This window comes from Parasteatoda tepidariorum, chromosome 8, assembly GCF_043381705.1.
Source record: "Parasteatoda tepidariorum isolate YZ-2023 chromosome 8, CAS_Ptep_4.0, whole genome shotgun sequence".
Classification (NCBI taxonomy): Eukaryota; Metazoa; Arthropoda; class Arachnida; order Araneae; family Theridiidae; genus Parasteatoda; species Parasteatoda tepidariorum.
In genome coordinates this window covers 67,735,008-67,749,068 of record NC_092211.1, presented here as the reverse complement: position 1 = coordinate 67,749,068, position 14,061 = coordinate 67,735,008, and the positions used below count along the sequence as shown (strand labels likewise).

The window sequence follows — 14,061 nt, the reverse complement described above, 5'->3', positions numbered from 1 at the left end:
TTCAGTCAAGGTTTATTTTTAGCCTTACCTGAAATTAAACCAACAAGAATTATATTATTTCACCACAGTTTTTAAAAATAAAAAATTGTAAAAAGAGAACCCCCCAATGTCCGATGCTTATTGCATTAAAATTCATGTCCGTATTTCTTATCGGACCGTAAAAAAAATGTTCCTTTCTTATCTGTTTTGCAAGCCTGCCAATTCTTGGCGAATTCCGGAACGGACCTAAGGCCTTATCTAGAAGAAAGACAAAATCATTTCCAGGGGTTGGGGGTGGCAGATGGGGACGAATGAAAGTTCCAAAAAAGGGAGCAGAGATCCAGTCATTTCGGTTACTATGAATTGTCCTTTTTCACGCCATTAACAATAATCTTCAGTCTGGATGGAGGAAAATGAAAATCTGCATTTAATGATTTTCCACCCTTTATTAGACGAAACGAATAAAAGGGAAGTTAAGAGAATATTGCCACCTGACTTTTAAAGCAGACAGTTCAATACAAGCGTTTTATGATGGTTTGGAAAAATAAAGTTTTGCTAAAAAATGACTGTTGGATTAATGTTAATTCGTCATTATTACAGATGATAATATCTATAGTTATGAACGATGAATTAGATCATTAAAACAATGCCGTTGGATGCTAATTAGCATATTATTTGTATTCTTTGTATTTATTACTACATAAAGTTTTTTTTAGCTGTCATATTATGTCATGACATATTTTACTGTTAAATAACATAATTAGACGCGGGATGAGATAAATGAGAAGTTGGATTTCACTGTATAGCTGTTTATGTACAATTATGTACAAGCGTTTTATGATGGTTTGGAAAAATAAAGTTTTGTTAAAAAATGACTGTTGGATTAATGTTAATTCGTCATTATTTCGGATGATAATATTTATAGTTTTGAGCGATGAATTAGACCATTAAAACAATGCCGTCGGATGTAACTTAGCATATTATTTGTATTCTTAGTATTTATTACTATATAATGTTTTTTTTTTAACTGTCATATTATGTTATGACATATTTTACAGTAAAATTACATAATTAGACGAGAAATGAGAGAAATGAAAAGCTAGATTTCACTGTATAGCTGTATTTACTACTGTATTTGATTGTGTATATACTATACAGACTGAAGACTGATTGTACAGACTCTGTTACTGTATTTGATTATTTCCCCTCTTTATTGAATGCAAAGAATGAAAGAGAAATCAAGAGAATATTGCCAGTTGGCTTATAAGCAGACAGTTTAATGCAAATGTTTTTTAACGGTTCGAAAAATTGAAGCAAACTAATGTTTTGCTAAAAAATAACTTAGATTAATGTTAATACGCCATTATTACAAACGATAATATCTTTAGTTATAAATGCTAAACTAGATCATTAAAGTGATGTTGTTGGATTATCATATAATTTGTATTCTTAGAGTTTATTGATAAATAATGAAGCTAAATTACTGTCCTATTATGTTATGACATATTTTACAGTTAAATAACATAATTACACATTTGACAGAGGAAATGAGAATCTGGATTTAATTACTTTTCATCCTTATTAAATGAAACAAAGAGAAGTTAAGAGACTATTGCTACTCTTTGTGAAAGATTATGGAATGTGTCACTTATGATAATTGATACTTGACGGGCTTGGCTTAGTCGAAATAGAATGGAAAGAACAGTTGCAAACATAAACAAATGCCAAGTTACAGCAACCAATCAGGATCGAGATACCCACATTACGTCACTTGCAGGTGGTATCTCATTAACATATAATTTGTATTCTTACAACTTAATGTTTTTTAATACTCTTTATTAGAAGAAACGAGTTAAAGGGATGTTAAGAGAATATTACCATCTGACTTTTAAGCAGACAGAAGCGTTTTCCGATAAGTCGAAAAATTGACACCAAAAGCTATTTTGCTTTAAAAAAAAAAAAAAGAAAAAAGAAAAGAAAAAAAAACCAGTTGGATTTATGTTAATTTGCTATTATTAAAGATCATATTATCTTTCGTTATGAACGCTAAACTGGACAACTGGAGCGGTGCTGCTGGATGCTAAACAGCAAATAATTTAAATTTTTGTAATTTCATAACGCTGCTTTTGTTACTCTGTCAATACGTTGTGGTCCTTTTTTAACGGTTAGGTAATATAATTATGATTAAGAGTGAATAAAAATATGACTCAAACATTATCAAGTATATAGTTCTAATGAAGGATATGGGGTAATAAAGTGATAATCAAACAAAAAGTTGGCTTAAAAATCGTAAAAACTTGTCAGGCAAAAAAGTTTTTTCTAGTGCTAAACTTCCTTTTACAGAATTGCAAAAAGGAATTTACATATTGCTATCCAGACAAATGATGTATTGTTTCCTATGTATTCTCTTACGCTGAATCGAATTCATAGCAAACATGAGTCAATAAAAGTGACAGCTCTAAAGTTACAAGAGATTTAAGGTTTAAAAAGTAGTTAATTTCATGTAAAAATTAATTAAAAATACTTTTTTTCTTTTTAAGAAACTAGTATAATAAAAAATTTACGGTTCTTGTACTTATGTTTCAAAATAGGGATTTTGCATTAAATTAGGGTTTTTACATTATTTTACATTAAAAAGTTATTTGTTAATGGATAAACATTTTTATTTACTGATATCAAACTCAAAAATGTATTAATTTGGATTCAACTTAATTTTATCGGGATTTAAATTTATTTGTTGAGAAAAATAATTAGAAGTATATTTTTCCATTTTTAAGAAAACATATTTATATATTATGCACTGAGGCCGGGATAGCCTGGTTGGTAGGGCTCTGAACTCTCGTTCGTGAGAACGGGAGTTTCGAATCCAGATGACCGAAGAACCCCTGTGTTGTAAATGGTAACTGGTGCACGTTAAATCTGCCAGATCACAAAGTCTTCCATGTTCCCATAACAAATTATACCTCTGGGGTTCTCAATTGTATATTGATCCCTCTCTGGTACAGGTCAAAATTACGATCTGTGGATGAATGAAGAGATGTATAAATGGGTTCTCTCTATAGACGAGTGTGACGTATGGGTGTGGCAGAAGTTGAATTCTTGGTCATAGATGGCACCACTAGAAAACAAGAACGATCAAATTCACTCTGCCTTAATGGCCGAGGACAACAGCATGCTATATATTTTTGTATTACGTTGTTAGTTGGCAAAAAAAAATTTTTTTTTTAATTTTTAAACATTTATTATTTTACCTTAAAAAATTATTTGTTAATGGTTTAAAAATTCTGGTTTATGTATCACCCACAAAAAATATTAATTTGTTATCAAATTAGTTTCATTGGGATTATAGTTAGTTAGGAGTGGAGAAAAGTATTTTTCCCATTTAAAAGACAAAAATTACAAATATGTGTATTATGTGTAAAAGAAACTGTTATTTTTAAACATTTTTGCATTTTCTTTAATGGTTTAAAAATAATTTATTTACTCATATCCTTAATTTCCTATCAAATTAGTCATTTTAGGATTTAAATTAGTTTCACGTAAAAATAAAAGTATTTTTTTTCCATTTAAGAAACAATATTTAAATTAACATATATTACACAGCTATTTCTCAAAATTACTGTTTTTGAACATTCATTATTTTATATAAATTTTTTATGGTTTAAAAATTATTATTTGCGAAAAACTCTTACTTTCACATCAAATTGGTTCTTTTTGGGTTAAAATTACTTTGACGTGAAAAATGAAAGAATATTTCTTTCCACTTAAGAAACAATAATTATAAAGGCGTAGTTTATATATATATCCCACATTACGTCACTTGCAGGTGGTNATATTTATATATATATCCGTTAAGATACAAAAATACGAAATTAATTCTGAGTTCACATTGAGGGGATGAAAAGAGAAAACTATCGTTTGAAAGCGCCGAGAAGCCCGGTGAGAAAGGGCGCAAGCGCTGTAAGAAAGCAAAGAAGGGCGCTGATCACGTGGACGGAGACTTTAACGGCCGGCTCGTGGAAAGCCCCAGTCGTCGGGCGACTTGGTATTGGTATTGAACGATGAGAAAGTGCGCTTCACAGCCGAAGAGCTGTGGCGCGGGGCGCAGATTGCATAACGGGGTGCTGCCCCTCACGCGGGGCTATCGAGAAACTTCGAGCGAAACTTTGAGTTAGAAAAAAAAATGGATATCGATTTAGTTTTTATGGTGTTTGAACTCTCAAAACTCCATGACAAAAGATATGAACGCATCTGAAGTTATGTACGTGGAATCACGATGAAATGAAAATGAGAATTTCACCTGGCGATGGGGAAAGGAGATTTGAACTTGCAGTTTCTGAGAACTTTAACGCTGGAAACGGAATGCACACGACAGTACAAATGCATGGATTAATTGCCTCACTGATTAATTGAGTAAAGTTTAGAAAAGGTTTAGTGTTCTGGAATTACAAAACCAAGTTTCACAATTTTCATTTTATTACCGTGCCTTTTTTGAAAAGATATTATGGAACAAAAATGAAGTATTTTCTGTTTATTTTATGGAAGGATTCTTACATATCACTTAATATTTCTATTAAGTATGAACCTCGCTTATAAGATACGTACTTTTCAATTATAAGCAGAAATTAATTTTCAATCTCCTCGTAACTGAATCAACAGAACTCTTAATTTAAACTCATCATTGGACTATTTAGCATCAGAAGCCAATTCCCCTTGTATTAGAGTAAAAATCGCATTAAAAAGTGTGAAAGAATCCCCTCCTCGCGGGCGTTGCGCCAAAAAATTCCGCTTCCACCACTGGACTACTAAATAGGTACTGCTTTTACTCGAAGCGTGGATCTCGTAACGAAATAGTCTACAGTATAAATTAGTTTGTGTAAAAACACTGCCACGAAACTGTCTCAGACGTAACATTCGGAACTCGCGTGACTTTACAAGGCAATAACTGAGTTACATGTTCTTCTTACTTAAATTTTCGTTAGAGATTGAATTATTCAGTTTTATTTGCATTTAACTAACGTGAGCTATTGAAGAAGGACTTATGAAGTTTAATTATTTATCTTCGATGGGGGGAAAGAAGTGGATCAGCCGAAGTTACTGTGAGTGGTTATATTTTTTAAAATAACATCCCAGCCCACCCCCGATCGTCCCTCCCCCTCCCAATCCCCATCCCTAACGTGCAAGCTCCTAACCGGCACCATTGTAGGCCAGTCCTCTGACACGCGGCCCCTGCGACCCCCGAGGACTCGGCGGGCTCGCGAGCGGCTCGGGTCCGACTCGAGCGACACGACGACGAGTTACGGCATGCTGGACGTGCTGCGGAGCCTGAAGAGCCTGCTGAAAATCAGCAGGGTCCACATTGACAACAACGTGTTTCGGCTCCATTATACAGTCACGGTCGTCGTCCTTATTGCCTTTTGTATCATTGTAACCACTAAGCAATTCGTCGGTGAGCCAATAGACTGCATACATAGCAGCGAGGTGCCTGAATCGGTCATCAACACTTTCTGTTGGATCCATACTACCTTCACAGTTCCCTCTGCTTATGGTAAGGAGGTGGGCAAGGACGTGCCGCATCCAGGCATAGATTCAACTCAAGACGCTTCGCAATTCCGCTATCACAAATACTACCAATGGGTATGCTTCACACTGTTCTTCCAGGCAGCGCTATTCTATATACCGCGATGGCTTTGGCGCATGTGGGAAGGCGGCAAGATTCAAGCGCTGATGATGGACTTGGACATTGCTTTGTGCAGCGAAACAGAAAAAAAGCAAAAGAAAAAGCTTCTTGTAGATTATCTCATGAGCACGCTGAAACAACACGACTGGTATGCAGCGCGATACTTTTTGTGCGAAACAATGGCTTTTGCAAATGTCGTTGGCCAAATGTTTCTCATGAACCGCTTTTTCGATGGAGAATTCTTAAGCTACGGTATAGAAGTGATTCGCTATTCAGAGAGGGATCAAGAGACTCGAACAGATCCCATGATCCGAATTTTCCCTCGAGTCACCAAGTGCCGATTCTACAAATATGGCTCGTCTGGAAATGTGGAGTTGCACGACGCGCTCTGTGTCCTGCCTCTGAATGTAATCAACGAAAAAATTTACATCTTCCTCTGGTTCTGGTTCATCATTCTTTCTGTGTTGACTGGAGTTGTGCTCGTCTTCCGGGTGGTCATCGCCGCCTGTCCTCCAGTCAGAGTTTACCTCCTGAACATGCGTTTCAGGATCGTGCACTTAGATCATTTACACACTGTGGTGAGACGGGGATCTATAGGAGACTGGTTCTTAGTGTATATGCTCGGACAGAACATAGATGCTGTGATCTTCAGGGAGGTGTTGGCCGAAATGGCGAAGAGGATGACCACAGAACCGAAGGAGGCGGCATGACACGAAATGTGTCGGTGTCTCCAACGCTGTGCCTCTGTTCCATAACCTGCCTTTTGAGTGTTCATCTTGAACAAAAGAAAGTGATAATAATGCATGGTTTCTTTAAGAGATCTCACTTAATGGATACTAGCAAGGTATGGTATCAGACGTTATTTGTGCTTGCTCAAGCAGTTCAAAAGCTTCAGTGTCCTGAACCTTTCACACACCATGCAAAAGGTGATTTATTTTCAATTTTATTTCTCAAAAATGCATTTAATCCCCTTGATAAAGTTCACATTTTTTCAAGTATGTTCCTACTGCCAAGACGCAAATATTTTCTTTGTTATTTAGTCAAGATATATGTATTTTATTTTGCATGTTTCTATTAGAGTTGGGTAGTGAGTTATCGAAGTGATTCGTTGCTTTGAATCATACTCTTGGTATGGATTCGAGTCTGTAAGTTCGCATCAGTGTCATTTATAGCGTGATGTAAACATGTGAAAACTATGCAACTACCAAAAATAAGAGCATTATGATGAACATGAAAAAATTGCAACAATAGTCAGAGTGTGTTTTGATTTTGATAGAGTTTTGAGTTCCTAAATTGAGTTTTCTAATAAAAAGCAGTTTTGTCAGAATCCCTTGAGTGTAAAAAATTGATTTATGATAGATAATTTGTAAAATAAATACACAAGTTTTCTGTCAGTTCACAATAATATAGATTAATTTATTACACTTTGATTCATAATAATTATATATTGATTCATTATAAGAAAAATTTATAAACTCATAAAAACAAATTATTGCTTCATAATTATCTTATATTGCTCCTAAAAATATTTCAATCTATAATAATAATTGATTTTTAATAATTATATGTTTACTCACAATAACTATAATATAGAAATAAAAAAAAATTGCCGATTAATAATATTTGTAAGTTTTTTAACAATAATTTTTTCAAAAATTAAAGAAATATATTGATTAATAATAATAATATATTGATTCATAATAGTATTTCTATAATTCACAATAATAACATTTTTAATTCCCCATAATTTTTTGATTCACCATATTAATGCATTCATAGGTAATAATAATTTTTGATTAATAATAATAATGTATTAATTCCTAATATTCTGCTGAATTGTAATATTTCTTAATAAGCAATTATGATTTGAATCATTTGGTTTACATAATGTCATTCAAATGAATGGATCCGTTTCAACCGAATCACGTTGATATTTCGCTTTGCCCAACTCTAATTTCGATGCATAATATGTATAGGAAATATATTTCATCTGTAACTTAGCAAATCATGAAAATTTAGATTGTATATAACGTTGAAGATATATTAATATATTACATTTCTCTCATTCTAGGAGAGAAATGAATTAAATAGTATAAGCTTTTTATTGTTATTTAAAAAAGATTCCATAATATATCTATGCATAGAAAAACTAGTATTGAAACAATATTTTTGAGAATGTTAAAAAAAACACAAAAATGTTTTGTCTCTAGCAGAATTATAACTTTTTGAAAAGAAAATTTATAGTAGTTTCATTAAAAAAACTTATTTCATAGAGTAAATTATTTTCGAAGCTCAGAAGATACTATATATCACAATATATTGATCCGTCTATAGTTTATGTATGTAGAGAATATAACAAAATAAATTAGAGATTCAAGAATTTAAAAAGAATTGAGTATAAATTCCTCCGTTTGATATTAGATAGTAAAAATTTTGCTACCCGAACAAGTTTATGTCACGAAGGTTAGGTCAGAGGCACAATTTTAATAAGATTTCTTCCATTCTTGTGTTAAGTAGATTTAATAAATTCATTATTTTAAATAAAAAAGTTAAATTTGAATTGAGGAAAATGTTCTTTGTCTTAATTGATGAAAATTCAATGATCATTTAGATTATTTTTTACATTGAAAATAATTTCATAAGTTTATTGTAAAAATTGTGCTTACTTTCACAAATATTTTTGGAATGGCAATACAAATTATTATGAACATTAAAGTTGGAGTAACAATATATTGAGCAAATTTTGTTTGCAGTTAATTTTTAATGCATGTTACAAGAGTTAATTTACAAGCAAATATATTTTTATTTTAATGATAGCACAAAAATTTATAATTGTAACACATAAATCAGCTTGTTAAATTACTAAGTATTATTCTTTGATTAAAATATCTAAATAATTGTCGTGTTTTCTAAAACAATAGTTAAGTAAACATGAAATTTTTGCTAAAATTATTCATGAGATAATATGAGTAAGAATCCTAGCATTTTAATTTAAATTAAAAATTCGGAAGTGAATATTTTTATTTGATTTGCATTATGAAAAAAAAATATTTCTGTTTATAAAATTCATATCAATTTGTAAAGCATTTAAATTTAGTAAGACAATTTGTATGATATCTTAAAGATTTCTTTAAAAATTAAAAAGATATTGTGTTACTTTTTTATTAATAGTAAAAACACTCTTTACAATGATTTTTCTCTTCTTTCATCATTTAAAATTTTTCTTCGAATATTTGGGGAACATACAATATAATTTTACAATTATTATTTCAGCACTGATTTGTCGACTTTTTTTTTTTTTTTTTAATTTTTTTCAACGATACATTAAAGGGATTGAAAATGCATAACAAAAAAGTTATCTTGTTTTTTATGCCTCTGGAAAAAATTTAAATTCATGAAACTTTAATGTCCCTCTAGAGTAACAAACAAGATTCTTAAGTGTAATATGCATATGCTCTTGAGAACTAATATATTAATGTTTGTCTTTTTTGATTAATGTCACTACAAATTTTCAAATAATTTTGCTTTTTTTAATAGAAATATTAAATAATTTAAATCTTTATTTTTTAAAGCAATTGAAGTAAATGAAAACATTTTCATTAAAATTTTTTTTCGGATTCAAGTTTTGTTGCTTAAAAAATTCATTTAGTTTTGCATGCTGTAGCAGTATAATTTGATCTCTTAAATTTTATTCTATTTTTTTACTGAAAAAATTTTAAAGTCAGGGATATAGATTAATCTTTTATATAATTTTGAAATTGAAGTTTTTCACATAAATGGTTTATTTTTTCAGTTGTAAACAAAAATAATTTCTTTTCCCATACTAAGCTGCTGCAAATAAAAGCAATTTAAAATAAATGTAAAAACACCATTCTCACCTCTAAACTTTCATGTATGATACTGAACTTTAAAGTGTTGGTATGAAAACAATTTAATAAACAAGCTTTTGCCTTTTTTTTTTAAAGATTAATCAATTGTTCTTAAAATTTATTTTTATTGTGAAATTCACGAAATAAAAAAATATTAGCAAAAGTAATAGTTAAAAACTAATAATAATGTATCAATATTATTTTGTACAGAATTAATGAAAGCAAATATTATCTACAAGCTTAAATTATAATTACTAATATTAGTGGTAAATACACACATATACACGTAAGGCAGATCAAAAAATGTAATTAATAAATAATAGTAAAACTTAAAAAAATAGTAACTCAGATTTAATTAAAGTGCTTGTCTTTAAAGAATGCTATTGTTAGCTAATTTTGAACAATGCTTTCAAAGATTAATTAAGAAGTATACTTTTCTAGAAACTAATTCATATTATTGCGTATCTATCACAATAGATAAGATACAGATACTTCGAAATACATTGAAATCGTATTCTTTATAATTTATTAGATGCAGTTTGAAAGCTTAATAAATACTTAAAAATAATAACTTTTTGTTACTTAGATTTAAGAATTATATTTCATGAAGTAAAGTTACATGTTTCAAAACGATGTTTTTTATTAGAGGGATATATTTTTTTCTGAGAAAAAAATATGCTGTGATTTAAAATAAAATCAAATATACTTTTTCTACCACTTCTCACTTTTTATTAGGGATCGTACGAATTCTATTATAAATAACTACTCAGATTTCAAATTCCAGATAAATTAGTTTTTAAACTTAAAGAAAGTGGTAGTTAAAAAATTTATAAACTATGTTTATTGATAAAATCGCCAATTTATCTCATAAGCTTTCAACTTCTGCTTTTAGAACTTTCTAATATTCTCATCCGCGTATTCAAAATATTTCGTCAGCATTTAACACGCTGGTATGCCAGACTGCAATCGAATTTTTTGCTCACATTTTCGGTCAACTGAACAATAAATGTAAATTTAAAAAAAAAATTAGGTCGAATATATATATCAGTATTATTTGCCATACCATAATTATTTAAAAATAAATTTAAAAAGATATTAAAAAAAATTCAACGACAACTTTTAAAATTAAAGTGGTAGTGAAGTTAAAATGGATTTTCTAATGTTAACTAATGCTTTTGTACTGTGGTGATAGTTCAAATAGAAAAGAGCAGTAAACAGGATTTTACTAATTATTAAATGCATATTTCATATTTATCCGAAAAGTAGGAGCGTATAAAAGTGTCACCAAAAATAAACTAGAGGCGAAATTTTAAACATTCCATATTTCATATTCCATATATCTCCATATTCCATGTGCTTTATATATCAGAATCAGAAAAGTTCATTATTAAAATTTTTTTTTCATTAATACATAACAGATAAATAAATAAGTTAGACTGGCATTTTAATTAAAAGTAAAATTTTTATTTTTCTACGCTGTAATCTTTTACTCTATGGGCAAAAGAAATAATATATTAATTTTTCATTTTCATTGAAATAATTTGCATTGAAATAATTTTTATTGTTATACATTTTGATTCATTTCAGTTTCGAGTTAAAATATAGGTCTGCAAGATTTATTAAATATACGAATATAGTTTTATTTATTAGATTTTATTAGCTTTCAGGCTAAAATGTTTGAAGACAACTTTTTATTGTTATCTTAAGGGCCATAATTTTGAAGGCAGTAATTTGTTTAGTGAGTGCAATAAATTTGATTCCAGAGAAAAATTATGTACTCTAAGTATTCTACTAAAGTACTCAATTAAGTACTTTATTGAGTAAAAGTACTTTATTGAGTTATTGAGGATTAAAAATAAGTTTTTTCGATGCGCTATTAAAAATTCACTTTTTCAAGAATCTCTTTGAAACTGATTTATTTTAAATACTAAATAAATAAAAAAAGAAATCAAAGTTAACGCGATACTTTAAAATCAAAAGTATTGAAAACCTATTCTTTAGTTTTGAAATTGATAACTCATTAATAATGAAATAATCATTAATTTAAATAAATTATACATAAAATAATGATTATATTATTATATTATAAATTAGTTCAAGTATTATTGAGTCAAGTGTTCAAGAACAACTCAAGAAATGAAAACAATTTTTAAAAATCTCACATTTGTTTGTATAATTAAACTTTTACAGTTTATTTGCTATAAAAGTAAATGAAAAACTTAACTGTACGATTTTTGTGCAACGAGTATTTTGAAAGAAAAAAGAGAATTTTTAGTTGTAGAAATATGTGATGCATTTATAGTTTAAAAACATTTTACATTTGTGTTTTTTTTCTTTAAAGCGGTTTAATCCAATTTCAGTTTGTCATTTATTAATTTTACAATTCTCAATAGAATGTATAAAAATATTTTCAACTCAATACTTCTTTAGTTTAAAAGTTATGTTAAATTTAAAATCTATCGTTGATTTGACATACCAACTATTACTTTTAATATATGTGGTTTTTTATTGATGATAGTAATTGTTACACATATTTCAATTAATGGGTTCGAATAAATAAATTCTTTACAAAATTTTATAGTTTTATTAGAGAAGTTTATCCTTGTCATATAATTTATTCAGAAAAATATATTTAAAATTCTGAAATATACTAAAAGATAACATATTGTATTAGTTAAAGCTTTAATTTTAATAACAATTCGCATTAGCATAATATTCATGATAGCATAATAATCATGCTGTCACGTCCAACATTTATTTGTATAGTATCACACAAAATGCACAGTACATACCGTACGCTATGTAATTTCAGTTACGCCATATTTAAATTTTTCATAATTACATAATTGTAGAAATTACGTAAATTTTTAATATCATAGAACTACTTAAGTTTGCAAAACACCAGTTTTCCTCACTATCGTTACATTATAGAAATTCCCAACATTTAAATATCTTAGTGTTATTTAAGTTCGCTTTGTTTAAACACAAGCAAATTTTAAAAATAACTTTATTTATTTATTTTTCAAATTTTTTTTATTTTAGACACACACACGATCCATAAATGCAATATTTTGCAAATAAGATTTTCGATTATTTTAACATTAAAGTTGTTTCGTAATGAAGAGAAAATACAATAAAGAGAAAAAGATTGTGGTTAAGTAAAATAATGCTTTGCACATTTTAAAGCTACTGATGTACTCTGCAAAAAACTTTGGTGTGCAGTTACCATTATTTTTGGTGTTGAGATAAACTGAAATTTTTTCATGGTGCATGTATCCTAATTTTTTTATTTACTTTTTCAATGTTATAGTTTTATTTATTTATTTGTTGTTTGTTTGTTTACTGTTTGTTTCATGCACATTAGAATCAGTTTATGGCTTCATTGCAAAAGGATCTCCTTTAAAACACAAGCACATTTTTAGTAATTTATTTTTTCTTATTCCTTTAAACGCTTGATATTTTCTCAATTTTATATAATTTGTTTGGACAATAACTACAACTTCGACTTAAAAAATGTATTTATTTTTACCTCAGCAATGAAAACGGTGGGAACTATATACACCAAAATTTTTTGCAGCATGGATTAATTTATAATTCAGAAAGTGTTTTCACTACTTTATCTCATTTAGAAAGGTTTTTTTATTAAAATATTGCTTGCTTGAAGAATTTTTGTTTTTAATTTTCAAATTTTGTTTTCGAACAAAACATCAATTTTAATATTTTTTTAAATTTCACTTCTGTACGAAATATCGTTCTTTTCATTCTTCAAATTTTATTTTTGAATAAAATATCGTTTTTCATTTTCTTGTTTTATTTTTGAACACAATATCGTTATTTTTTTTAAAACGTTACTTTTTACCAAAATATCGTTTTCAATTTTAATGGTTTGTTTCCGTACAAAATATAAACTCTTTCCTGGTACTACTATATGCTCCTACTATAAATTACAAGTTAATCAAAATTAGAAAATAAATTACACTGTGTTTCTTATAAAAATATGCATGCCGATTTTTATTAAATTTAACATTGAATGACACAAAAAATATTATCCGATAAAAACGTAGCCTCAAGGTTATTATCCTGTCTCCCATTATTTGATACTTTTTAAGCAATTGTGCCTCTGCCTAAATCGTCACATAAAAACAATATGAACAAACTTATTTCACAGCTATTAACTTCGAATTCTGTTTCGGGCTCCCTGGCAACGGCGTTTGTTGATGAAAATTCTCGATCTTAGAAACATTTTTGCCTCGTACAATCTGCCTAAGCGATTTCATGCCTCTCTCAATCGAGACAATTCTGTTTTGTTCTACTCTCCACTCCAGATACTGCCATTTTTTCGAATGTCTGTTGAAGCCTCAGAAGGAACTGATTATAAGAATACTATTGTACATCATATATATATTCACTTCATCTGTGGCAGAAAGTTCATTCTCATATTCCCAAAATGCCTTTCAGATCTTGCTAAATAATGCATATGTTTGTAACAATGCCTTTCAAAAATTCTAATGAACCAATCTTTTTATCATGAGT

The 14,061-nt window shown here is 29.0% G+C and overlaps 2 protein-coding genes across 2 annotated transcripts in view; one reads left to right on the top strand and one right to left on the bottom strand.

Annotated features, from left to right (window-relative positions):
• LOC107443610 (uncharacterized) overlaps positions 1-14,061 on the bottom strand; it is a 217,288-nt gene that overhangs the window by 15,860 nt on the left and 187,367 nt on the right. The window lies entirely within an intron of this gene.
• Positions 3,980-7,044, top strand: LOC107443609 (innexin shaking-B-like). Its single transcript, XM_016057533.3, has one exon. It carries the CDS (start codon positions 5,284-5,286, stop codon positions 6,367-6,369), a length of 1,086 nt encoding a protein of 361 aa, XP_015913019.1. The 5' UTR covers positions 3,980-5,283; the 3' UTR covers positions 6,370-7,044.